Raw genomic sequence first — 25,721 nt, forward strand, 5'->3', positions numbered from 1 at the left:
TATATATTACAGCCTGGTAATATGTATATTGTTGAAAAACCATATATGCTGACCTTTATAAAGAGACTGGTGGTCCTTAAGGAGCTAAGGATCAAATGTACAGAACCATATGCTGCATGGTTCTGTACATTTGATCCTTTGATTTGAGTGTTCAGTGCATCAGTATAGCAGAACCCAAATTATGATTTGGTTATATATTGATAACATCTCAGTCATCTGGGGATATGATTTATTCAAAGTTTTCATGTGTTTATGAAAAGATATACAGCCATCATTCATCAATCACATTTCTTTGCCATAGCAGATTCCTATCTTGTTTTGGATATATTAATGAAAAAAAAATTATAATAAATTTTAATTCTGCTATAAGTCTACCGGTACTAATGGATGCCTGCATTACTAGTTCAAACAATCCTTGAAACTACTAGTTGGGCTTCCTGGCAATTATGAAGAACTTTCCCCATGGCCTGCTGAATGACTGACAGTGGAGGAAGTGGGTGAAATTGTATTGTCCATGTTCCTCCCATGAAGATGCAAATGTGGGTAAAAATTCTCTTATAAATATTATTAATTCTCTTATTTATTAATTCTTTTTACAGTAATAAACCTATTATTATTTATAAGTTAAGTTTAGTATTTAATTGCATTTGAAAATGTTAAGTTTTAAGGTATAAGCAACTCACTAATCACATAACAGTCTTTTGGATAATATCTGAACATATTTTAAGTTATTTAATATAATTTTAAAACCTTAATCTTTATAATGCAGAGAGGAAGTTTCAGTTCTCCCCCACTGAGCATCTGTGAAGACTTGTGGCCAGATAATTGTCATTCATGGGAAGAATATCGATGGAAAAAGAATGAAAAACAGTTTATACAGAGGATAGGACTCATTGTGAGACTAAAAATAATGATATACTCTCACCTTAATAGATGAAACTCACACAAAAACTGCATTGCATTATATTGTGAGAGTTGGCTATGGTTTGGTAGAAAAGCTAGTGAAACTTAGTCTCTACGAGTTTGCAATTTAGTAGTTATGGCTATTATGGACTTTGAATAGTTGACATGCTGAGGATTTTGAATTCTTTCCTGAGAAGATAATGTCAGAAACTATCGACTCTTAATAGTGAATTCTATAAAATGGATATTTTATAGTCTGTAGAAGAAAAGTAAACTATTGATGAAATTAATATTTAGGTAAATTCCTTATTCAAGAACTCCTAAACATTGAAATTTTGAAAACAGATTTCTTGGCTAACAAAATTATTTTTGGAACTTCAGGAGAGTCTTTAATGACGTTACTTAATTATGCATGAAATGTTACCTGATAGTGAATATTCTTTTTCTTCAAGTTGGAAGTAATCTGAAAAACTATGCTTAAATGTGCAGAGTTTAAATAAGAAATTTTGTATGATTGATAAATTATATGTGCTTATACTAATTTGTCTATTTATAGCCAGTGAATGTCTTTCATTTCAAGTTGGAAAAAAAAAAAAATAAATAAAATAAATAAACAGAGAGAGAGAATCTAAAAACTCATCATCATCATATTCCTGCCATGTACCCTCAAGGGGTGTACAGATTATGATAGTATACTACATGAAAAATTTACATCATTACTAACTTCCTATCTACAATTTTCCTCCAAATCAGTCTGTTACTTGTCAAGACTCCAACATTACCAGAACTTATATTTCTATCGTCTAAGGCACTTTGCACCGTATCAATTAACCTATATCTTGGTCTTCCTCCGGGTCGTTTTCCAGCCAACTTGGCAGAGAACACTTGATTTGCTAATCTTTCCTCGCCCATTCTGTTTAAGTGACCATACCACCTGAGATTAGCTCTGCTAACACATTCCTGGATGCTGACAATGTCAAGTTCTTTCCCAATACCCTCGTTTTTAATATGATATTGCCATTTATGCCACCTGTTCACGCCTCTAATCTTTCTCAGGACTCTCATATCTGCGGTCTCTAGTCTTTGGTCAAGTGTTTTACTTCTAATCCAGCTCTCAGATCCATAAGTTAGAGCTGGTTTGAACACTGTCTTGTATACAGCTAATTTAGTGTTCCAACTAATTTCTCTCTTATTCCATATGAATTTATTCAATTGACTTCCTACCATACCAGCTTTGTTGATTCTGTTGTCTATTTCCATATTTAATTTACCATCTTCACTAAAAATTGTGCCTATGTAGTTGAAATGTTTTACTTCTTCCACAAGTTTCCCGTTCACAACACAGTTAACATTTTCAACAATTCTACCTATTTTCATTGTCTTTGTCTTTTTAATGCTGACCTTCATACCGTATCTATTGCAACAGTTATTCAATTTAGTCAGGGAATCTTGCAAACTTGTAGCGGATTTATTCAGAAGTATAACATCGTCTGCATAAAGCAAAGAGCTGACATTAACATCTCCAATTCTGATATCATGTTCAATACCACTTTTCTTCATAATGTGATCCATATAGATAATGAATAACAGAGGGGATAACGTACATCCTTGTCTCATACCAGATTTAACATTAAACCATCTTCCTGTACATCCTTCAATTCTAACTGCCAACTTACAACTCAAATAAAGACTAAGTATTGCTTGATATAATGCCCCATTGACACCATATAACTGTAGCATGTTGAATAGCTTCTCTCTTGGGACCTTGTCATATGCCTTTTCCAAATCGACAAAACTTAAATACAGATCTTTATTATATTCCCATGATTTCTCCACTATTTGTCGTAAAGTGAAGATCTGATCCTGATAGCCTCTATTTGACCTGAATCCAGCTTGTTCTTCACCAAGCTTTTCTTCCCAAAATTCTTCTCAACCATTTCTCAAGTATACTTGCATATATCTTACCAGGAACACTCAGTAGGGATATACCTCTGTAATTCTCACATTCAGTTTTATTTCCCTTTTTTATATATGGGTACTATGAGAGCTTTACTCCAATCGTCTGGAATTCGTCCCTCTGTCCAGGCATTCTGAACTATGCAGTGCAGCCACTGTAAGACTTTTATACCACCATACTTCAGCATTTCTGGTCAAATATCATCTACTACTGCTGCCTTTCCACATTTCAAGCCTTTGATGGCTTTTTCTACTTCAAGTATGGATATGTATTCCTGGCTGCATGCCTGGTCAGTGTTTCATTTAGCAAATTTTCAAAGTAATTATTCCATACTTCAAGGATATCTTTTTCTCCCATTTTCATGTCACCTTTATCATCTCTAACTCCTTTTACAGCACTCTTTCCTCCATTCCTAAGCTTCTTCAACAATCTCCAGAATATTTTGCACCTTCTTGATATTTATTTTCTATGTTCTTGCCAAAGTCCTCCCATGACTTTTGTTTAGCTAGTTTTACACAGTGTTTAGCTTTCTTACATTTGTCTCTATATTCTCTAAGAGCACAAACTGACTTATTTGCTAGAAACTTTTGATATGCTTTCTTCTTTTCCTTCACTGCCTCTTTTACTTCCTGTGTCCACCATGGAGTTCTAATTTTTCTCTCCTTGCAGACAACTTCACCACATGCCTCTCTAGCTGAATCAATCAGGGTTTTCTTCAAGGCTTTCCACTAAATCTCCACGGTTTGGTTCCTGTTCTCAAACTCTTTAATTTTTCTTTCAATAATCTTTGTATATTTTAGTCTACAGTTCACATCAGAGAGCAGCTCAACTTTTATTCACTTTAAAACTTTCTTACATGCTATTCTTTTCAATATGAAATTCAGTTTTATCCTGCTCAAGACTAAATAGTGATCACTTCCAATTTCAAATCCTCTGTACACTCTGGTGTTCTGCATCAGAGAGAAAACATCACTATCGACAATAACATAGTCAGTGAGACGTTTCTTATTCCATGCCTCTTCTCTCCATGTGAATTTGTGCATATTTTTATGTTGGAACATGGTGTTAGTAATAACTAGTCCATGTCCTGAGCAGAAATCCAACAAATATTTGCCATTATTATTAGCTTTGCTCTTTTCTCCAAATTTTCCCAAAATATTTTTGTATGTCTGACAATCATTGCCTACTCTGCTATTTAGATCCCCAACAAGGACCAACTTTTCATTTTTCATTGTGTCAGTTGCTTTCTCTAGAGCCTCAAAAAAGTCTTCCACTTCTACCTTAGTAGAGCCTTCTGTGGGACCATAGGCACAAATAAGTCTCATTGTCAAGTTTCCCATTCTCATATTTGCCCACATCACTCTACTCGACACTGCCTGCCATTCAAGAAGATTAGCCTCGTATTTATTGTTGAATACTATGGATACTCCTCCTTTTCCTTGATTGTTATTGCCTGAATATAACATTTTATATTTATTGCATAGAAAGATCTCACCAGTTTTTGTCTTTTTTTTTTGTTTGTTTGTTTCAGTCATCCCTATTATGTCGATCTGGTATTTATATAATTCCTCTGCTAGCTCCATTTCTTTGCCATTCAGGCTTCTTATGTTGATAGTACCAATCTTTAACTCTGGTTATGTTGAATTGGAGTGCGTTTTCAGATTTGTTCCAGTAGCTGACTTTTCGCTGTTCGCCCTGCTTCCCTGGCGAAAACAAAGGTGGCCTTGTTTAACAGGGCGACGCCCCAGCCGGCATGAAATTTTGTCATGTTGTACCATCATTTTGTATTTTGGTTTAACCAATAGGAATGCAGTTTGGTTGGCTAAATCCCAAATTGCCAGCCCATCCTCGTTCGTTCAGTATCCAGGTAGATACCCAACAGGGTGCACTACGAGAAGGTGAGGATTGGACATTAGGTCAGAAGCCCTGGTCGGTTTTCCGCATTCCTTTAAAGGCTATGTGGAGGTCTCCTCTCAGTTATACACCAAATAGTTTGGGTTTAAAATGTTTGGTTAAGTGGATTGATTCAAATCTGTTAAGCTTAATAAATCTAAAATAGCACAATACACTTAAAGATAATGGGAGATGAAAAAAATTAATAAAAGAAATACTTGAAATAAAAATGACAGAACAAACAAACTGGATCCAATGTCTGATAAACTGATCAGATCTGGTAATAGATACGTCTGTCAGGCATCGGATATAGTTTGTTTGTTTCTGCCATTTTTGTTTCATCTACTTATTTTGCTAATTTTTTTATATTCCATTCTTTATAAGTGTATTGCGCTATTTTAGATTAGCACTACTTACAAATTCTTGATCATTAATAATGTCAAGTTTTTTTATTGTTTTTTTTTCCTGATATCCTCATTTTTAATGTTTCTACCATTTTTGGTATCTGTTCACTCCTCTAATTTTCCTCGGAACTCATACCTGTGGTCTTCAGTCTTTGATCCATTGTTTTATTTCTAACCTCGCTCTCTGATTCATATGTTAAAACTTGGTTTGAATAATATCTTGTATACTGCTAATTTGCCTTATAGCTGATTTCTCTTTTTGTTGTTCCATATAAATTTTTTGAGTATTTATATAAAGCAATTACATCACTACCCATCCCAATAGTATGCCATCCTCAAAACATACTTGTATAGCCTCTTACTTATATATAGAGGCTAATTACTTCACATTAATTCCCTTAGTATCTCATAATGCAGAACACTCGCTCATCATTCTGTATATTATTGTGTATAATAATACGCATCATGGGAAGTGGAAGCACCCAAACTGTTTTTTATATTTCTCATATACAAGTGAAAAGGTGTAATGCCTTATTATTCAAATACTCTGGATTAGAGCTAGTTGTTGAAAGTTTTTTCCACTTGGTTATAAATTAAATTAAAAAATGCCAGAAGTTATATTCTTGCTTAATCCTTTATCCAAGTGTAAGAAAACAAAGTTTGCACATGAAGTATCTTCACATTAATTACCTCAGTATCCCATGATGCAAAGGCAATTAATGTGAAGACACATCCTTTCTGATGTGTCTTGCTCCCACCATTATACACACCTGAAAGGATGTGTGCTTTTGCATTATGGAATGCTAATATACTTAATGTGAAGTCATTAGCCTCTGTATGAGTAAATGTTTTGAGGATGTTATACTGTTGAGAAGGGCAGTGGTGTGATTGCTTATGTAAATATATTTTCTGTAAATGGAAAAAGATAATGAGGCATTAGGAAGTACTGTCAACTAGTGTTATTTGTGGCTGTTGAGTATGCACTCAGAAGCAAGCATGCTGTAAAAATAAATGTAAAAATGTATCCACTGTGTCTGTGCATAAAGCAGGGGTATCAAACTCAAATGCAGCAAATGGCCAGCCAATTAGATGTATATCAGATGCAGGCCATATTCAATATTATTCCGTGAACCAAAACATAAACTAAAAAAAAAGAAAGGCTTTAACAAAGGCCCTTTTGTTGCTGGGCCTTTTACGACTTACGTAAACAGTTACACCACCTTTTAAATTTATAACCATTTTTATTTTTAAATTTTAAAAATATACCAAGTTTAGAAAATATAAGTTCAATTATATTTTATTCATACTTTAAGAAAATTATTTAAATACATAATTTTGACTTATAAAAATTTTTATCTACGAGTCCTTTATTTAATTTGATTTTGATCATGAAACCGGACGTCTTTTCCTCTGTACTAACATGTCAATATCTGCTTTTTCGTTTTGTGTCGCAATATGAAGTATTGCATTTAATCTAGAATCTTTTATCCGTGAGTGGAACTTTGATAATTGAAAATAATTGCTCACATACATAGGTGCTTCCAAAGATTGACATTTTTGCACAATAAATTTTATATTTGGGATATTTACTGCTGAGGTATTTATAAAAATTCGGTATGCCAACTTCGTTATATTTATTTTTTACTTCAGTATTGCACTGGAGTTCAATTACTTCCATTTGTAATTCTTCACCAGCATTTTCAATATTAATTTAAAAAAAAGGTGAACTGAATAATAATAATTCATTTTCAAACTGGTTGAAATCAGAAAATCTTTTTTCGAATTCAATTCTTCAATTTGAGGAATGTACTTTTCAGCATCATTATTATTTCGAGAAATTGATTTAAGTATAGGAAAGCCGATTGAATTATTCTTTGTCAACTGGGTTTGCCAAAGATAAGAGTTTTGCCAGAAATGACTTAATTGAATCATACATATGACATATCAACTGTTCATGTCCTTGCAGAGCAGTATTCAAAGTGTTTAAGTGGTTTGTTATGCCAACTAAAAAGGCCAAGTCTTTGCACCAATCTTCATCGATGAGTTGAGGAAGCAATTTTCCTTTGGATGAAGTAAACATGTCAATTTCTTTTAAGAGTTCAAAAAACTTTAAAATGACGCCATGACTAAGCCACCTAACCTCCTTATAATTTAGCAAACTGCTGTATTGTGAATCCAATTCATCCAACAAAAGCATTGAATTGTCGATGATTCAAGGCATGAGAGCGTATCCAGTTTACTGTTTTAATTACTACATTCATGACGTGTTCCATCTTTAGTTTTTTAGCACAAAGTGACTCCTGGTGTATTATGCAATGAAACGATTTAAGTTTGTCCTTGCACAACATTTCCTTTTTCATTTGAAGTTTTGTAACATTTTGTAACAAATCCAACATTAACACCCACCATAGCAGGCCCCATCTGTAGTCATGCTTACTAATTTTGACCAGTCCACGTGATCATTTTCAAGACTTTTCTCAATACACATATATAAGTCATTTCCTGTCGTCGTTCCTGACATAGGTACTATATCCAATAGTTCTTCAGTCACATTCATATTGTCATCAACTACACGAATAAATATTGCTAACTGGGAAGTATTACTAATGTCTGTACATTCGTCAACTGCAATGGAAAACACTACAAAACTCTTTATTTTTTTCACGCAATATATCTTGATTGTATATATTGCTGAATATAAATTCTCTGCTATATCTTCAACATGCTCTGCAACTGTATTTCCTGGTAGGCTTATACTTTTATTCATACTTTAAGAAAATTATTTAAATACATAATTTTGACTTACAAAAATAAAGATTTTTATCTATGAGTTCTTTATTTAATTTGATTTTGATCATGAAACCTGACATGCTTTTTTTTTTGCTTGCTTTTTTTTGCAGACATATGATTTCGACTAATAAATTCTCCATCAGTAAAAGGTTTCGAAGCCTGAGCAATTTTTTTTACTTATGATGTAACTACATTTGACAGCAGCATCACTTGTTGTGATAATATTCGAAAATATCCTCTGTTGAAACTTCAGTTCATTTTTTAAATCTTTAAGTTTGTCATCACATATCTTTTCTATATATTTATCACAGTTCTTATGGTTTGTTTCAAAATGACGTTTTAGGTTATATTCTTTCACCATGGCGACACTTTGTCTACATATCGAACATGTTGGAATATTTTTTACTTCCACAAAGAAATATGCCTTCTCCCATTTTTCTTGAAAAGTTCTGCCTTCTTGTTCCATTTTTCTTTTTTTAACTTTAAATTCGAACATTGTTATGGGAAAAAAAATATAAGTTATTGAGGTAACCTTTTATTAACACACTATCATATTACAGTGGTAACCTGTAACTTATTGACATTGTATCACTTGGCTTAAAATGGCTGCGTGACAAGTAACTTTCATTGTGTTGCCAACGTTTGATGATAGTTACATGGTACAAAGAATTGTAGTAATAAGTTTTACTTTTGTTTAAAGCTGTCATAAAACATCTAGAAGTTTGAATTTTTTTCTGTTTTGGATGTTAGTTTATGATTTTTAGAAAAGAAATCATTAAGGTCGCAGGCTGGATATGAAGCCTTCACGGGCCAGATACAGCCCGCAGGGTGCCAGTTTGAAGAACTTGAAGAACATAAAAAATTATATCTGTGATCATCTTGAGACTAGCAGACCATGCTCTGGATCTTCACATAGGGTTAAATGGAAGAAGACGTCAGTATTACATGGAAGTCACTATATGTCTGAGAGACTATTTTTAGAATCATCATCCGTTATGAAGCATTCCTCCAACCTCAACAAGTTCTGGCTGCATTAATTTGCCAAAAATCTGGGAGACAATCATTCTGAAACCAGATATCCTGACTTCAAATTATGGTTATCTGCCCCATAGAGGGCACCATGATAAGACACTACTTCTGTTTCAGTTTGAATGGTTCCTGATGGTTGAGTTTAGTGCCCATGTACTTGTCACAGTTATAATTTGTGCACTGAAGATGCTGGGTAGAAAACCAACAAAATATTAGTAAATTCAATAATTTATTTTTTCTTATCTCAGTGTTGTTTATACTGTTAAGTGCTTTTATGAATAATCAACAACTCATGCATTCAGGCTTTCAATATGAGTCATTGATATCTCCAATATGAATTTTTTCTAGCACTCAAGACTTAACACATGAATAATCAACAATACACTAGCCTTTCTATACATATGTTTTTTTGACCTTTCTCCAGGTGTGAATGTAAAGGGGGGTTTTCATCATAGGCCTAGAATAATTGCCAGCCTGGTTGGCCGAGTGGTTACGTATTCGCTCTCCAGCCAAAAAGCTGTGGGTTCTAATCCCACCATGGGCATGGATGTTTGTGATTGTTTGTGAAAATACTAGTGGTGGTAGTTGGTGTTAGATGATGAAGGTTGGTGGAGTAGTGAGACGAAGAGTTGCAGAGTAGATGCCCTCCCTCGATGAATCTTTGGACTCCCTGGAGGTGTGATGTAATAATAATTAGTGTAGGGGTGCAAGTAAGCCTGATGGTATTGGGATAAAGAAAAGACAGATGAATGGTATAAGAGATAGAAAGAAAGGCCTCAGCCCTTTTATATCATCACATACCCAAAAGGCTATCCTTTTTCACCAATCTTGTGCAGCTGAATAACCAAAAGACCAATTATAACTAAAATCTGGAGGTGACTGGCACCCAGTTGGTTAGCCTTCTCTGCCAGGGATTTCTCTCCAGTCATCCCTGCAGTTGACCATAAGACCACAGTGGACTAAGAGGATGGAACCATTTAAAAACCTCTGATAATAAAAATAGACAGAATCCCCTCCCCCAGCAAATATTGCATAATGTGGATGGTCTATCCACCTTGCCAAAAATTTGGTATCTCCAAGAATGCCTCTTTCTAAATTGAAAAATTGCCAGACTGAACAATGACATTTCCATAATGGAATATTGTATGTCATATTACTGGTTTTCAAATCCACGTTTTTTACTAACTTTCCATAAATGATATTTTAATTCAGAAATTCATCGAAAGCATGCCCTGAAGGATAGTTGCTGTCATTCAGGCCTAAGGTGGTCTCATTTGATACTATAAATGTAATTAAAATGCTTTTTTTTTATCACATCTAGGTGTCCAAATACTTCTGTCAGCATAGTGTGTATGGAATCATTATTCCTCAAAGTACCTACTACATCATCAACATATGCTAATACTTTTTCCTTCATAGTTCAGAGAACTGTTATCCCTAGAACAGCATGCAAATTGTCACTTTCCTGCAAAAAGTTTCAAGAAACAATGCAAAGAGCAGTAGACTAAGAGGACAACCTTGCTTGATTCCTTTCTTTTTGAATTTTCATTGATCATCAGTGGAACTAATCTCAGGGAGATACTGAGGTTAACTGTTCTGGCAAGATGGATTGGACCTGTGGCCTTTTATCCCTTTGGATTTTTAACAGAATTTCTGGATTAAGGAATATTATTGAGCACTTGGCTCACCCATTGTGGGCTATTCACTAACAGTGAGTTTTTTTTTTTCTTTTCTTTTTTATAAAAAGAAAAATGGGAGTGTTAAGCATGTTAACTTTGCCCTCCTACAGTTCTCTTGTTTGCATGAACATCGATTCACTATTTGAAACTATTTTTCTACTACTGAGACTGCAATTTTCAGTTTGGTTGCCAATTTAGGTTGCAAGGAGCAGATCACTATTACAATATCATCTGCATAAAAGGCCATTGTGGTAGCAACAATGCATGGGATGTCAGCCACATAGATAGCAAAGAGCTCTGAGCTCCTTACCTCAGAGGTAAGGAGCTCTGAGGAAAGCCCAAAATGGTGTTGCATTCAGATGACATAATTCCCTGTAGCTTAACTCACACTTTGCGATTGCTGAGGTACAATTTGATAAGTTTGACCAGTCCTAGAGGGAATTTGGTTTGTAGGAGTTTGAAAAGAAGCCCATTGTGTCATATTTTGTCTAATGCTTTGGCAATATCCAGGAAGATTTCCCCCCCCAACACACACACACCTGTGTGCTGTTTCCAGTTGAACATTACACTGATGTTTCCACAAATCTGAGAACGTGTTCTGTGGAGTGGTTCTCCCGGAATCCAAATTGCTCATCAGGGATGAGATTTAATTCTTTAGCAACTTTTTGCAGTCTTATTAGTATGACCTTCTCCACTGTTTTTCCTAGGTAGGAAAGCAGATTAATTGGGCAATAGTTTTGAGGAAGGTTTGCTGCTTTTCCTAGTTTTGGGAATAAGATTGCATCTGCTACTTTCCATCATGCAGGGAGGTAGTGATATCTTAATATTGCATTAATAATAGTAACAGTCTGAATTATGGATTTATGTGGCAGGCATTTGATGATTTTGTTAAAAATCCCATCTGGGCCTGGTGTTTTCCTGTTCTTTAGTTTGGACTACACTGCTTCTCTAGGATGTCAACAAAGGCTTCATCTTCATCATGGTAACCAGACCTTCACCATGGATTGGGAGAGGTTTACAATCTGTGCATAGAGCTTTGGTCACTTTCCAAGGTGTCTGGTCCTCTGTCTTTAAGGACTAAAGTTTTTGTCTCCTACTATTGATTTTGATAGTTTTTTTTAAGCACATATTGAACTTCTTCTCTAGCCCTGTAGAGTGCATATTGGTGTTCTGGGGCCAGCATTCTCTAGTATTTTCACTTGGCTCTGTTCTTTTCATGGATCAGATTTTTAATCTGATCTGGAAGGTGGTTGGAGTTTGTGCATGGCGCATCTGCAGTAGCAGATGTTAATGCAATTATCTTCTTTTCTAAGCTCGAAATTTAGTTGTTGGTTTTTCCCTTTGAGTCAATGACTGGAACTAGGCCAACAGATTCATGTAGAGCGGTCTTTAGTTTTGTCCATTTGACAGCTGGGACCCAATCTGGGATATTTTCATGTAAGCTCATTTGGAGTAAAACTGGCTTGTTGTCAGAGTTGAGGTCATCCATCACACACTTATTTATTGATTAGTGATATTTTGTAGTATCGCTATGTCAAGGGCATCAGGAATTATTGCCACATTGTGGTACGTGGGTTTAGGAGGTCCTGTGATCACTGTATTCCTGGCAGTAACAAAGTCATTGAAGGTTCTACAGTTTTAATTGGTTCCAGGCTGTGTGCTTAGCATCCAGGTCTCCTGCTACTAGCACTGCTTCGTTTGTATCTAGAATTTCAGTCAAGTCTGCATCCAGAGACTGTTTGTTTGGAGAGTTATATATGGAGTATATTTTCAAGGGACCCGTATTTGCAGTTTGGACTTCCACTTCTGATTTCTTTGTTGAGCAGCAGGATTTACAATTTCATTGTGTTCTATTTTGGGCTTGACAAATATGGCACAGCCATATTTGACTGTTTTGCATAATGAAAAATATGAAGATTTTTGGGAGAAAAAAATCTTATCACAGCTGTATGAGACTGATTAACTCACCTATAGGTGGAAAGCTCTGATAAAGGTTCTTTTATGTCCTGGATGGGATTTGAACTCTTTTCAAGGGCATTGTCAAAACTAACTGAACTGCAGAGATTCTTATTATCTGTCTATCTTCTTCCTTACCTAACATTATTTCTTGCTCCCCCCCCTTTTCTGCAGTTAGGCAGACCTCGTGTAATAAGTCTATCCAACGTAACAGTCCCTGAGCAATTGCACGATATCAATTAAGAAATTTATTTGATCTTAATGACTGCGCCACTTAATTGATCCTTTTGTGTTTGAAAGTCAGGGCAAGAGGATGACAAAATTAATTTTACACTTCTATACAAATTCTTTATATGCAAGTCGTGACTCGTTTCTATATTCTATTCCCGCAGGCGCGTTAATATTTTCGGGATAGTGCATTGGCTAAGGAATGAGAACCAGTTAATTACAAAACAAAAACATGTTTATTATCAAACTAAAAGATATGATACAGAGCATATAAAAGTTGATTAAAGATTAACTTAATCAAGAGCACTTTAACATTCAATATTACTTGCTATCTGAGCAACAGAAACTATAATGCTTTCACTATCAGAAAAACCTATTGTACCTTGATATAAAGGTGTCTTCTGTGACACAACTTGGCTTACAAGCATGCATAAATTTTCCAGGAGGGATTACATTAACTTTCTTCTAACACATCCAATACTTAATTGATACTTAATTCAGACGTTATCACAAGCAATTTATGAATTAGACATACTTAACAATACAAGTTCTTCCCTTATTCAAAATTCAACTGCCAGTTAACAAGTATCCTCTCTCAATCCTTTACGATTTCGAGTTACAATCATATTACATACTACCAACAAAATAATGGCTTACTTGCTAACAATGTCGAGAGGAAAGTCCGATTTAATCCGTAATACACGTAGAGACTTCCATCAGGTCAATCCTCGATAGTTTTCCTTCGTCGGATGCACCGGAGTTCTGCCATAGCTATCTGCAGCCTACAGTGAGCTGGCAGCAGATAAACATCTGGCATTGGCGGCGGGAAGAACGATCATCCTGGAACTAGGGAAGGAGTCCTCGTAGGTGAAGAGCCAAGGACCAAAAAGCCTAGAACCATATGCTGCATTGCCTTTTATTCCATTTCCCTTCCTTTGTTCTTAAGTAAGAGTATTCCCGGATTAGCCAGAAGCAATGAAAGATTTGACGTCATTGCTGGCCACCAGACTTTACGATTTTGGTGGTATTCAGTGCTAATCTGGCTTAACTCCTGTTAAGCTTTTACAAATCTAAAGTGCAGGTGCATTCTAACAGTAATTTATTCTTTTATATTATTACAACTAACTAAGTACATTTTTTTCTCATAATTTCAGACAAAATAATAAATAAAATATTTAGCGAAAATTCTCTAAAAAAATAATTTCTCACGAGATTTTACATATTCATATATTTAATATATATTATTCCATGACAAATGGCATTTGAGTGGTTTTGGATTCAGGTACTTCAAGAAATTATTCATTGAAAGAGTGAATAGTCATGGACTGGATATGTCTAGGTAGTTACTTGAAAGCATTGATGGCTGCATGTATTAAATTGAGTAGTCAAAATTGTGAGTATAATGAGAGAGAGAATGTTAGGGATGACCCAGGAACTACAGGACTAGTTTTATCGAGAAAGAAAGTTTAAATTGCAAATAATGAGATAAAGATTTGGTTGAATAATCAACTCCAGCTTCCTCTTGAACTAGTCATGTTTTAAACCTTTCCTGAACACCCATCAGCCCAGTGGTTAACTTTCATGAATACACATTAATGCAGAAGCATCAGGAATAAAGGTGAGAGAAGTTCTTAGCATTGATTGATCTAATGGAACCAAAAATCATTGGCATTAGTAAGACCCTGCTGACAGAATTACAGAAATGTGATAGGTAAGAAGGATGATAGGATAACAAGGGTAGAGTTTTGTTTAGGAAGGACAGATAGCATAGCAAGGATGGGATAATTTTTTTCAGGAAAGAGATACAAGGCTGGGAGAGAGTTGTTCAAGAAGGAATGACATGATAGTAATGGTGGGAGGGGTTTTGCTAATTATTGCATAAAAGTTAAATCCAAACTAGAATAGAAATATCCAACTATCTTTATGGCAATTTAACTATGAAGATATAGACTGGAGGAAGCAGAAAACATCCAAATTGAGGGAAAGATAATTTACAGAGTTAGAATAATACTGTTGCCCAGTCCTGAAGTTATTTCAGGTGCAATTCAGGTTACACTTGGATAAAGGATTAAACCAAGAATATAATTTCTTGGCATCTTTAATTTGAAGCATATTTATATGCAGAACAGTTCAAAATGATAATTCAGTACAAATCAGCATTGTAATTTCTGTTGCTTAAACTGGTCTCAATTTCAAGATTTATAATGAAAAATTTCATTTTTATTATAAATCCATTTTTAATGAAAAACAAACTTTCAATTTTAATTTTCTTCCCCCCCTTTCCCCCCTAACTGGACTATCTTTATTGAAAAAGTTATTCCAAATAATTTATCTATGACTAGATGAAATTTAATGGAACTTGGTGTTAGGATTACTATTCATTTGTATACTCATTTCAGCTGGGTTGTTTGAATAGAAAAATTAGGAACAAAATGTTTGCAGCAGGTGTTGTGATTATGAAGTTTCCAGTCTGGGATTTGACCTTTTGAATAAGTTATTGCAGTACAGTCAGTATCATCATTGCAAAACCTTTATACCAAAATATTTCAGTATTCAGATCAATATACTCAATCTGCTTTTTAACATTACAAGTTTCTGATATATTTTCTATCTTAAGAAAGTATCTCTTTAATGTTTTTTTTTTTTTTTTTTTTTTTTTTAATCACTGATCTGGCACTTGTTACTTTAATAATTTTTCAAAGTAATTACTCTGAACATCAAAAATATCCTTATCTTCAGAAGAGAAGGTATGTATGTATGTATGAGTATTTTTTAATTCTATAATTTGTGCCAGCTTTTAATCCTATACTATCTTTATAGATCACAGCATTTGCACTTTTCTTCTCTTATCAGTGATTACTCTTGATGGTGGCTCAATTATTTTTGAAAAAAAGCTTAGCCATGTTAAAGTAATTCCTTTTATAAGTATGGGAAATTGTCATACAAAATTGTGTAAAATAATCTCTTTATATATGTTATTTATTATTTTTTATGTATTTATTTTTTTTTTTTCAGTTATATTTTAATGTAATTCTATAACATGCTACTGCACACATATTGAGATTCCATTGTAATCATATGCCCTAAACTGTATGTTATTCCTAGTATTGTTTGAATTGCTGTACTGAGGATGTCCCAAGATACTTGGGATGAAATATTTATGTATTAAAACTCATCACTGTGGTTAGTACATGTGTTTTTCAGTGATGAATTCACCACAGGTTTCATTGTATAAAACAAAAACATTTTTTATATCTGTCCTGTATTTATAATACACTAGTGTGTGCATATGTGGACATGTGTGCAAACACTCACATATGTGTTTTACAGATTAAACTTTTAATTTTACTCTAGAGAATTTCTGGAACACTTGTGTACAAGGCTGTATGATGTTCTTCGTCCAATCATCATCCATGTTAGCCACTTGGAAACTTTAGCAGAACTCTGTAGCATACTTAAGGTATGTTTGATGGATTTTTTTCTGTTATTTATTTATTTGTTATCAGTAAGAAATATTTCTCAAAATGTTCCAACAGCATTAGTATTTTCATGTTTTTTTGTTTTTTTTTAGGTAGAAATGTTGGAAGAACATTTTCAAACAAGTTGTAAGTTGTTTTCTTTTTACCTTTATCACTGGGTAATTTTTTTTTATGTTTGTATTAATCTCTCTCTCACACACACAAACACACACATAGTTATATGCTTTTTCATTGGCAGATTGTGATATATACACTAATTGGACAAAAAGTTAATACTGAATTCTCTCAGCTCCCTGTAAGGAATTCCTTAGCACACAACCAACATTCATTTGTTTATGGACTGATGAAACAAGCACATGATGTAGTGAGTGAATGTTTCTATTTTCATCCATTCCCCCCCCCCCCTTTCATCATGAGAACACATGTGAAATTGTGTAAAGTACTTTAGCAAGCCTTATAGTTTTTATTTCTACACTACCTTATTAAATGCTTTAAAGGAACATCTGTACTAGACATGATGTATATATTTATGATGATAAAATTCCAATGTATTTTATCCACTGTTGCATTAGGCATCAACAGAAGGAAAAGATCCATTAACTAATTAACTACATTCAAAATTTGATTCAAAAGATGAGTCAGGCAGGTGTTTACTAGCTCATATCCTGGTTACAGCTGAGATATCAGGAGAATGTACTATTAGAGTTCAAAGGAACAAAATGAGTAGCTTCTGTAATTCTGTCCCTCCCATATGTGCACCTTTCTTCTCCATGCCATATGAGTGATACTCTTCAATGGCATGCCAAATATGGTTGAACACCATAATCTCCTTTATTTTGAGGGTATGTCAGTTAAAACGATGGTGCCATGGGTCTGCCACCAGACAGTATGCAGGACTTGAACCTGTGTACTACCTGTGTCAGATAGTTCACACAGTATGCCTGAACACTCCAACTGTGTAGTGCTCAGACATTCTTAAATGCTCTCCATACCATCCTTTAATAGTATGAGAATCGACTGCTCACCAAAATGAGCCTAGCCTTTTCTCTTGCTGAAGGGACCTCAGGTTACATTCCCATACATTCACTAAAACACAAATCACTAGATAGGATCAGCTCTCTCCTTGGAATGACATTTACATCCAGTCTCTCTTGCATAATCACATCACATCAATAGCTTCCTCTACTTCTAAAAAATACTATTCATTTTCTTCCACTAAAGATGCTATTTTTGACCCATCTTACTAATACAAATTCTCCCATCCTTAGAATGCTGTTCACAGAATTTTTAGAAAGGTTTTCTCCCTAAAAATTCTTGATGTTGCCCAAATGAGAGCACTTTGGCTCATAGATAATCTCTCTCTCTCTCTCTCTCTCTCTCACACACACACACACACACACACACAGACTCAATTCACCTTCTGTCTCATAAATGCACTGTTTCAGCTCTATCTCTCTTCTACAGGTATTTCCATGGTCACTGTTCCAGAGAACTGGCAGCCATTATTTTTCTCTGTAATATTGAATCGGTTATTTAATTTTGAATTACAAAAACTATTCATTTCAATCCTTTGAATTCTGATAGTGCATTCTTTTGATACTGAGCTGTGATCAAGGCCTGAGCTAGTAATAATTATAACAATACAAGATGGGAAACCCACATGAAATTTCTTGATATTTTATTGTAAATTTTTTTTTACTATGTTTCACAGATATCTTCAATAGAAAGATGGAACACAGATTAAACAATTAACAGAATTTTTTGTTTAAAAAAAGTAGCACGTAATAGTTAAAGTAAGGTAACAAAAAATGGTCAACATTTTCCTGACTTAGGGAAAAAAAATTACACACACACATGCACAGTAAATCCCCAAGTTACACGAATTTGTGCATATACAGTTGCAATACTTAGACTAGCAACCTCCTCTAAAAAGTGCCACTTTTGAACATAACATTTGACTATTTATATTTAGTAAGCTGATGTATAGCTCATAGCATCATCATCATTTTGTTGCTTTCTACCTTGAGCTCAACTGTGTGCTGTTGGTGAACCCACGCAGTACTTATTGAAAACAAAATATAAACCCTAAATACATCTGAGAAACAAGTGACAAGAACATTAGTTATTCACAGTGGTAAAAAAGAGGTAATTAATAACTATGAAGACTAAAGTAGATATTATTAAACAATGCGAAAAAGGTAATATGTTTGTAGACATTGCACAAGCTTACAAAATAAATGAATTGACTGTTAGAACTATTTCACATTAGGCAGCACAAGAAAACTTTGATCAGTGTAATCTGTGGTCACTTCTAAGAAAAGAGGTATATTAATAGAAGAAATGGAAAAATTATTGGCAACTTGGATTGAAGATGTACAACAATGAATGCTGATAAGGCAATAGAAGTGAAAATCCAAGTTGCTGTTACATGCTGAAAACTGATTTATGAGGAGAAAAAAAGCTGCAGTAGTACGGACTATAAACAATGCTCAATATGATACTGAATAAACTGTCATTTTTGCAAAGTTTATTTTCATAAATAGAACCTGTTTATCTTTAATTATTCTTTGAAATGAACATATTTAACAAAAATGTATTGTATTTAAACACTATTTGACTTATGCACAAACCTTTGGAACAAATTTTAACTGTATAAGTTGAAGACTTATTGTGTGTAATCTGATCCACACATGAAAGGCCACGAGACCTATAGCGCACATTAGTGCTGTGTATGGGCAAGAGGAATAGAAGAAAGGAGGAATCTGTTCACATTTTGTTTGAACAGCTGAAGGCAGAGTGGGGGGGGGGGGCTGTTCCAAAGAGCAGAAGTAGATAGAATGAAAGGGGAGGCAGTGAAGTTGGTTTGGTGAGCTAGAAGATGGACTGTAAAAAATCATTAGCAGTTGCACTTGTTCTAATGATTTTGGAGAAGAGTGGAGGAATAATAGTGGCTAATTCAGCAGAAAACTGTTGGTAGAAGTATCTACAGAAGAGACACAAGGCAGAAACTGAATGCCTGTGAGAGAGGAATCATTAATTAGCCGAATTGTCGTCTTCTGGATAGAATCGAGCAATCTTAGAGGATTTTGGTGCAACATCTGAAATATGGGAGCAATATTTCATGGTTAGGCAGATTTGGAATGTGTATAGAGTTAGCAGCTGTGAAGGTGACTTGTGAAAAAAAGTACATCAAGTTTTTTGGCAGCTGCAGCAGCTATATTTGAAATGTTGATTGTACCAGGAAAGATCGTAGGTGCAGGTCAGTCCAAAAGGAGAAATTTGATCATGTTTGGATATCTCAGTATTATTGAAGGTAAGGGAGAGGGATACAAGCTCTTTCTTGTGAGAGATCAGAGGTCTGAGTTTTGGTGGCATTGAAGTCTACAAGGTTGCCCTTGCCCCGTTGAGATATAGCTTGGAGATCAGAGTTCAGGTCACTAGTCCTGGGAGATCTTGAGGATTCTAATACTTGAGCAAATGAAAAGGAGGAATGGAGTGTACTGTCATCAGCAAAGCTATGAATAGGAGTGAAAGCCTGTGAGAGTAGATCAATTATATAGAAGAGGAAGAGAGTTGGTAGGTCTCTAGGTTGTTCAAGAGTTGGTTGTTGATGACCTTCTCCATAATTTTAGAAAGAACAGAAGTGAGAACAATTGGACAGTAATTTGGTGGTTGACTTTTATTATCTTTCTTTGGGATGGGCTGGATATGGATCTGTTTTCTTTTTGTGAAGTAGATACCAGTTGAATAGGATAGATGTTAGTTCTGGGACACATTTTTTTAACACAATAGGTGGGATACCATCAGGACCAAATGCCTTGTTTGTGTTCATGTTATTAAGGATGCTTCAGATTTCTTTTTTGGTGGAAGATTATGGGTGACATAGAGGGAGGTGTTTTTGGTGGAGTGGAGGGAACTTGGTCTAGGTCATCAGTGCAGGAATTGGAAGAGAAGAGTGATACCAGTAAGTTGGCCTCCTCTTTAGGTGAGGTAACTACAATACCATCTGGATGTGCTAAAGCTGGGTAAGCAGATGTTGTGCTCAATGGCCTTGGTAAGGCACTAGAAGGAGCGACTGCCATTTAGGCAGGAGGCAAGTTTGCAGCATTTGACCCTTTTTAAAGTCTAATTTGAACTTGGTGATGATTCTTTTACAACTGTTGCAGGCTGCGGTGTAGGCTGAGTGAGTAGCTGGAGTTTCGGTCTTGAGATATTCATGGTATGCAGAGATTTTTTCTTTTACAGTGTGGGTACATACTTTTTTTGAGAACCAAGGCTTGGATGGAGTGTGAGAATTTGGATTGGAATAAGGGATGAAAGCCTTCATCACTGTGAGGATGATTTCTGTTATTCAGTCTGAGCAGGTGTTTGAATCAGAAGAGCTGAAACGGTAGTCAGACCATGGAAGGAGTAATAGAAGTCACGGAGGTCTTCCCAGTTGGCACCTTTGTAGTACCAAAGGACACAAGACTTTGACCTGGTGGGTGAAGGTTGTTCTGTGGCAAGAGATTTGTATGATGTTGTGATCCAAATTACCAAGAAGAGGACTGACAAACGCAGCATACTTGGAAGGGGAGCTCATTAGGAAGAGGTCAAGAGTGTGTGTATTGGGAAATTGGAGGGGGTTGGAAGGTGGTAAGAAAAGACTCATGATCTGTGATAGGTCATTGCTGATGTCAAACACCTCAGCATCCCTGCCTCCTTGATCGGTGAAACTGGAGAAAGGAAGCCAATATGAGTTGTGGATGTTGAAGTTCCCCAAGAAGGATGACCTCACTATTGGGATATTTTGACTGAAGAAAGTCAAGCTTTGGGGAGAGAGAGAGAAGAGTATTGATAAGAGCAGGTCGATTGCGTAAGGAAATTTTGAGCCAAAACAGATCAAATAGTGGGGATTCGAGATTTTGCAATCTCTGACATAGTATGTCAGCTCTGATGAATGCACCAGCGCTGCCCTTGTGGCAGAAAGAACTGGGTAATGTGTAGTTTGGGCAGTTGAGGTTGCCAGTTGGGATTCTGATAGAAATAGTTATGGTTTAGGTGACTGTAGGTGGTGGTGCACATCATTTACATTGCTGTTTAGGCCATTGATGTTGGTGAAGTGGATATGAAAACTTTTTTTTTTTTTTTTTTTTTTGGTAAAATTAATATTTGTGGAATGTTTGGTTGGTTGGTTTGGTTATGTAATTATATTATTATTATTGTATCAACCCCAAGGAGTCAACAGACTCATCGAGGGAGGCCCTAACATCATGTCAAGAACAACTATTCGACATTGACACAGTATCTATCATACCTTGCCTTGAACTCATTCATGGTTGTAGCACCCACAACAGACTCTGGAAGCTTATTCCACTCATTCACTACTCTCCAAGTAAAAAACCTAGCTCTAACTCCCTTGTCAACCACGCTCTTGCCCAGCTTCCATGCATGGCCCCTAGTCCTCCCACCACCAGTCATATTTTCAAAAATATCTTCTGGATCAATCTTATAGAAACCCTTCAGTAATTTGAATGTCTCAATCATATCACCCCTCCTTCGCCTATCGTCCAATCTCTGCAACCCACAAATCTTCAACCAATTCTCATAAGGTTCATTCCACAGACCTGCTATCATCTTGGTCACTCGTCTCTGGATCCTCTCCACTTCCTCCCCATCACGAAGAAACACTGGTGCCCATAACTGGGCACAGTAGTCCAGATGGAGTCTTATCAAGGCTCGATACAGAGGAACAACAACTTGTTTGCCTCTGCATGTTAAAGTATTTTTCAGAAGCCAAGTGATTTGATGAGCTGATTTAGTCACTTTTGCAATGTGCCCCCTAAACTTCAATTCCCTATCCACCAACACTCCCAAATCCCTGGCCTCATCAATCTCCTGGAGTACGGTTCCACCAATGCGATATACTGCTGCTATTCTTTTCACCCCAAAGTGCATAACCTTACACTTTGCCACATTAAATTGACATCCATTTTTCCTAGCCCAGTCCTCCAAACTATCCAAATCATCCTGTAAAATTTTGACATCCTGTGCACTCACAATTGCTCTACCCAACTTTGCATCATCAGCAAACAAGTGAACACTTCCTCTCAAATCCTTTCCAATATCATTGATGAACAAATTGACAAGCAGTGGTCCAAGAACAGAGCCCTGCGGCACACCACTAGTCACAAGCCATCTTTTAGACTCCACTCCTGCATAAACCACTCTCTGGTATCTCTCCTTCAACCACCCTCCTATCCATCTCACCAACCCTATATCTATCCCCATCTGCTCCAGTTTACTGATTAGGGTTCCATGTGGTATCCTGTTAAAGGCCTTGGCAAGGTCCAGTAGTATCACTGTAAATCCATATCCAGTTCAGCAGTCACTGTGTTATAAAACGTGAGCAAGTTACTGAGGCATGATCTACCCTTCACAAAACCATGTTGTCCCCCATACAATATCCCATTTTCATCTATCCAATCCTGTATTCTTTTCTTGACTAATTTCTCTAAGACCTTGACAATGATTCCTGATATGCTAATCGGTCGGTAATTTACAACAGCAGTCTTGGAACAACCTTCATGCAGTGGAACTATTTTCCCCTCTTTCCACCCCCTTGGGACTAACCCAGACCCGAGACTCAAATTAAACAAAATGGTCAAGGGTACTGACAATTCTTTAGCTGCTTCTCGTACGACACGAGCTGGTATACCATCCAATCCCACGGATGTATTGACATTGAGGTTATGCAATAGACTACTCACCTCCACTTCATTCACCACAATTCCCGTATAATCTACTGGTTTATTCATTTCTGCAATGTCACCACCTGGATGATATATACTTGCAAAGTGGTCACTCAGTAACTCAACTATATCAACTGATTCAGTTACCTCCCTACCATCGGCATTCTTTAAAATCATTCTGCCATGTACATTTTTCCTTTTACTTGCTACATATCTAAAAAACTGTTTAGGATTCTCTTTAGCCTGCATGGCCAATGTTCTTTCGTAATCCTTTTTTGATTTTCTTACCACACTTGTTACCCTTCTGGCCTGCACTTTATACCGTTCATGTGCCTGCCGGTCACCTTTCTCCTTAAATTCCCTCCATAGTTGTTTCTTTTTTTGCAGCTCAAGCTTAATGGTGTTATTCATCCATTTAACCCATACTTGATTTATTATTCAGACTCTAGTATACAGTCAGCCATTGCTTCATGCAAACACTTCTTAACTGCCTCCCATGCACTATCAACTTCTAGTCCTTGCAGTTGTACATGCCATGGCACTGAACCAATCAAACTCCTAAGCTTGTCATACTTTCCAGCCTGATACTTCCACATGTCCCTGTCTTAATTGAAAATTCCACACCTTTAGCCACCTCCCTGGTCAAGACCCTATGATCACTCTCACCAATTGGTGGCAATGTGGTCATATTTGTTACAGCCAAATCCTCAGATGTAATTACTAGGTCAAACACTCTCTGACTCCTAGTATTTTACATTACATGCTGTCGCACATAGTTATCCCTTAATAACCGCATAAAATCTAATTCCTTCCTCCCGTGTGTCCTCTCCTCACTGCAATCAATGCGACCATAGTTGAAATCTCCCATAATAATTACCTTCCTTCCACTCATTTCTTCTATTTGCTTGTGCATACTGTCACCACCATCTTTTCCATCACCTGGTCTATAGCAGCACCCAATTGTATATTTAGTTCTGCTAGCCACAATCTCACGCCAAATGGCTCAAATGTGCTCTTTTCTCTATCCTGCAATTCAACTTCTATTCTCCTTGGCTGTAGCTCATCAGCTATCGGCAACAATACTCATCCCCCCATTTTATTCTCCCTGTCATTCCTGAACACACTATACCCATCACATTCAATCCCACTAGCTATATCATCTACAGTCAGCTATGATTCACTAATACCAATAACCTGTGGTCTGGAAGTGCCAACCATGGCCAAAACTCTTCCTTCTTGTTCCTAATACTCCTAGCATTAGTGTACATGAATTTATGACCCCCATTAGCCCAAACCCTACCTTGATGCCTTATATTAACTATCCCACTCTGATTTGTTGTCCTTATTCACTCGGGCATATTATATTCATTCATACATTCAACTGCCTCTCTAAGGACTGTATATACCCCCCCCCTTTAATAAATCTAGTTTCCCTGAATTTGCACATCCATTACATTCAGCAACACTTTCTCAAGTCTCCTTACACCGTAACCATTCAAATGCAAACCATCCATGTTATATAGATCCTTTCGCCCATCGAACTCACTCCACACATCCACAAATTCCACACCACTCATCATACATAACCCACGCATAAAGTCATTTGCAATTATGGCCCCTCCTTTTAAACATTTCACTGTCATACTGTGGCAAAAGACTAATCGTTCTAACTCTCTCACTCTTTTCTCTTGCTACCTGAAACAATTCATCCAGGTGTTCTATTATTTCCATTTTATCTCCTTTCAAATGATTCGTACCTGCCACAACAATCATTTCTTTCACCCTTTCCTTTTGCTCTCTAATAGACTCAGTTACATCCTTTATGGTCGTACCAGGTTGGTACGATTTTGTCAAATCCTCTACTAACACACCTCGTACTAACGAGTCTCCATACAGCACTCTATCCTTCATTTTGTTCATGTTCACACTCATACACCTATTTTTCCTGTCATACTTTTTATTATTGGTTGGTTCATTCAGTCGACTTTTGCTCATACGCTCTAGCTGCTGTTTTGCCCTTTGTATCGCACCATTCAACAACGCGATCTCACTCATTGCATCTATCTCATCTTTTTTATTCTCTGTAAAACCATTAATACTATCGTTCACACTTTCTACATTCACACTCACAATTCTCTGGTACAACCTCACCGTTTCTTGTCATATCCCTATTTTCTTCATTCTGAAGTTTGACAAAAATATCACAATAACGATCCGAAATACACTTCAATTCCTCGTTCTCCCTACATTTTCTACACACATTCACTCCTTTATTATCATCTAACTGCACTCTGCAAAGCGTACATTTCGCAGATAGTACACTGAATCATCTCCTTTACATTACTGTTCTTATAAGAAGATGGCGAACCATCATTACTGGCCGCCATTTTCCTTCATACTGGAGCCATACTTACTAGTAATGTATTTTATCAAATTATAAATTATAAACACCATAAACACAAACAGACGCACTAAGATATGCAAGGCAAACAAAACTACGCAATATTAAAGTAAATTTATCAACGATAACTGAAAATAACGCTTAATATATATAATTAAAAGTTAGGTAAGATTAGCAGATTGAAAACTGAAACTTTTCTCCAATCCTCAAACTTAAACAGATCTGATAGTTCACATTTATCTTCTTTATTTCTACCTTTATATCTCCTCCT

At 36.0% G+C, this 25,721-nt stretch overlaps 1 protein-coding gene across 2 annotated transcripts in view; it reads left to right on the top strand.

Annotated features, from left to right (window-relative positions):
- Positions 1-25,721, top strand: part of Cog3 (conserved oligomeric Golgi complex subunit 3) — a 195,956-nt gene that overhangs the window by 83,543 nt on the left and 86,692 nt on the right. For both annotated transcript variants that reach the window (XM_090414006.1, XM_090414005.1), the window contains exons 9-10: positions 16,194-16,299; positions 16,411-16,444. In XM_090414006.1, coding sequence (XP_090270132.1) covers positions 16,194-16,299; positions 16,411-16,444 — 140 coding nt within the window. The remainder of the gene's footprint in view (positions 1-16,193; positions 16,300-16,410; positions 16,445-25,721) is intronic.

This window comes from Typopeltis vanoorti, chromosome 24, assembly GCF_054136105.1.
Source record: "Typopeltis vanoorti isolate ZY-2024b chromosome 24, IOZ_Tvanoo_1.0, whole genome shotgun sequence".
Lineage (NCBI taxonomy): Eukaryota > Metazoa > Arthropoda > Arachnida > Uropygi > Thelyphonidae > Typopeltis > Typopeltis vanoorti.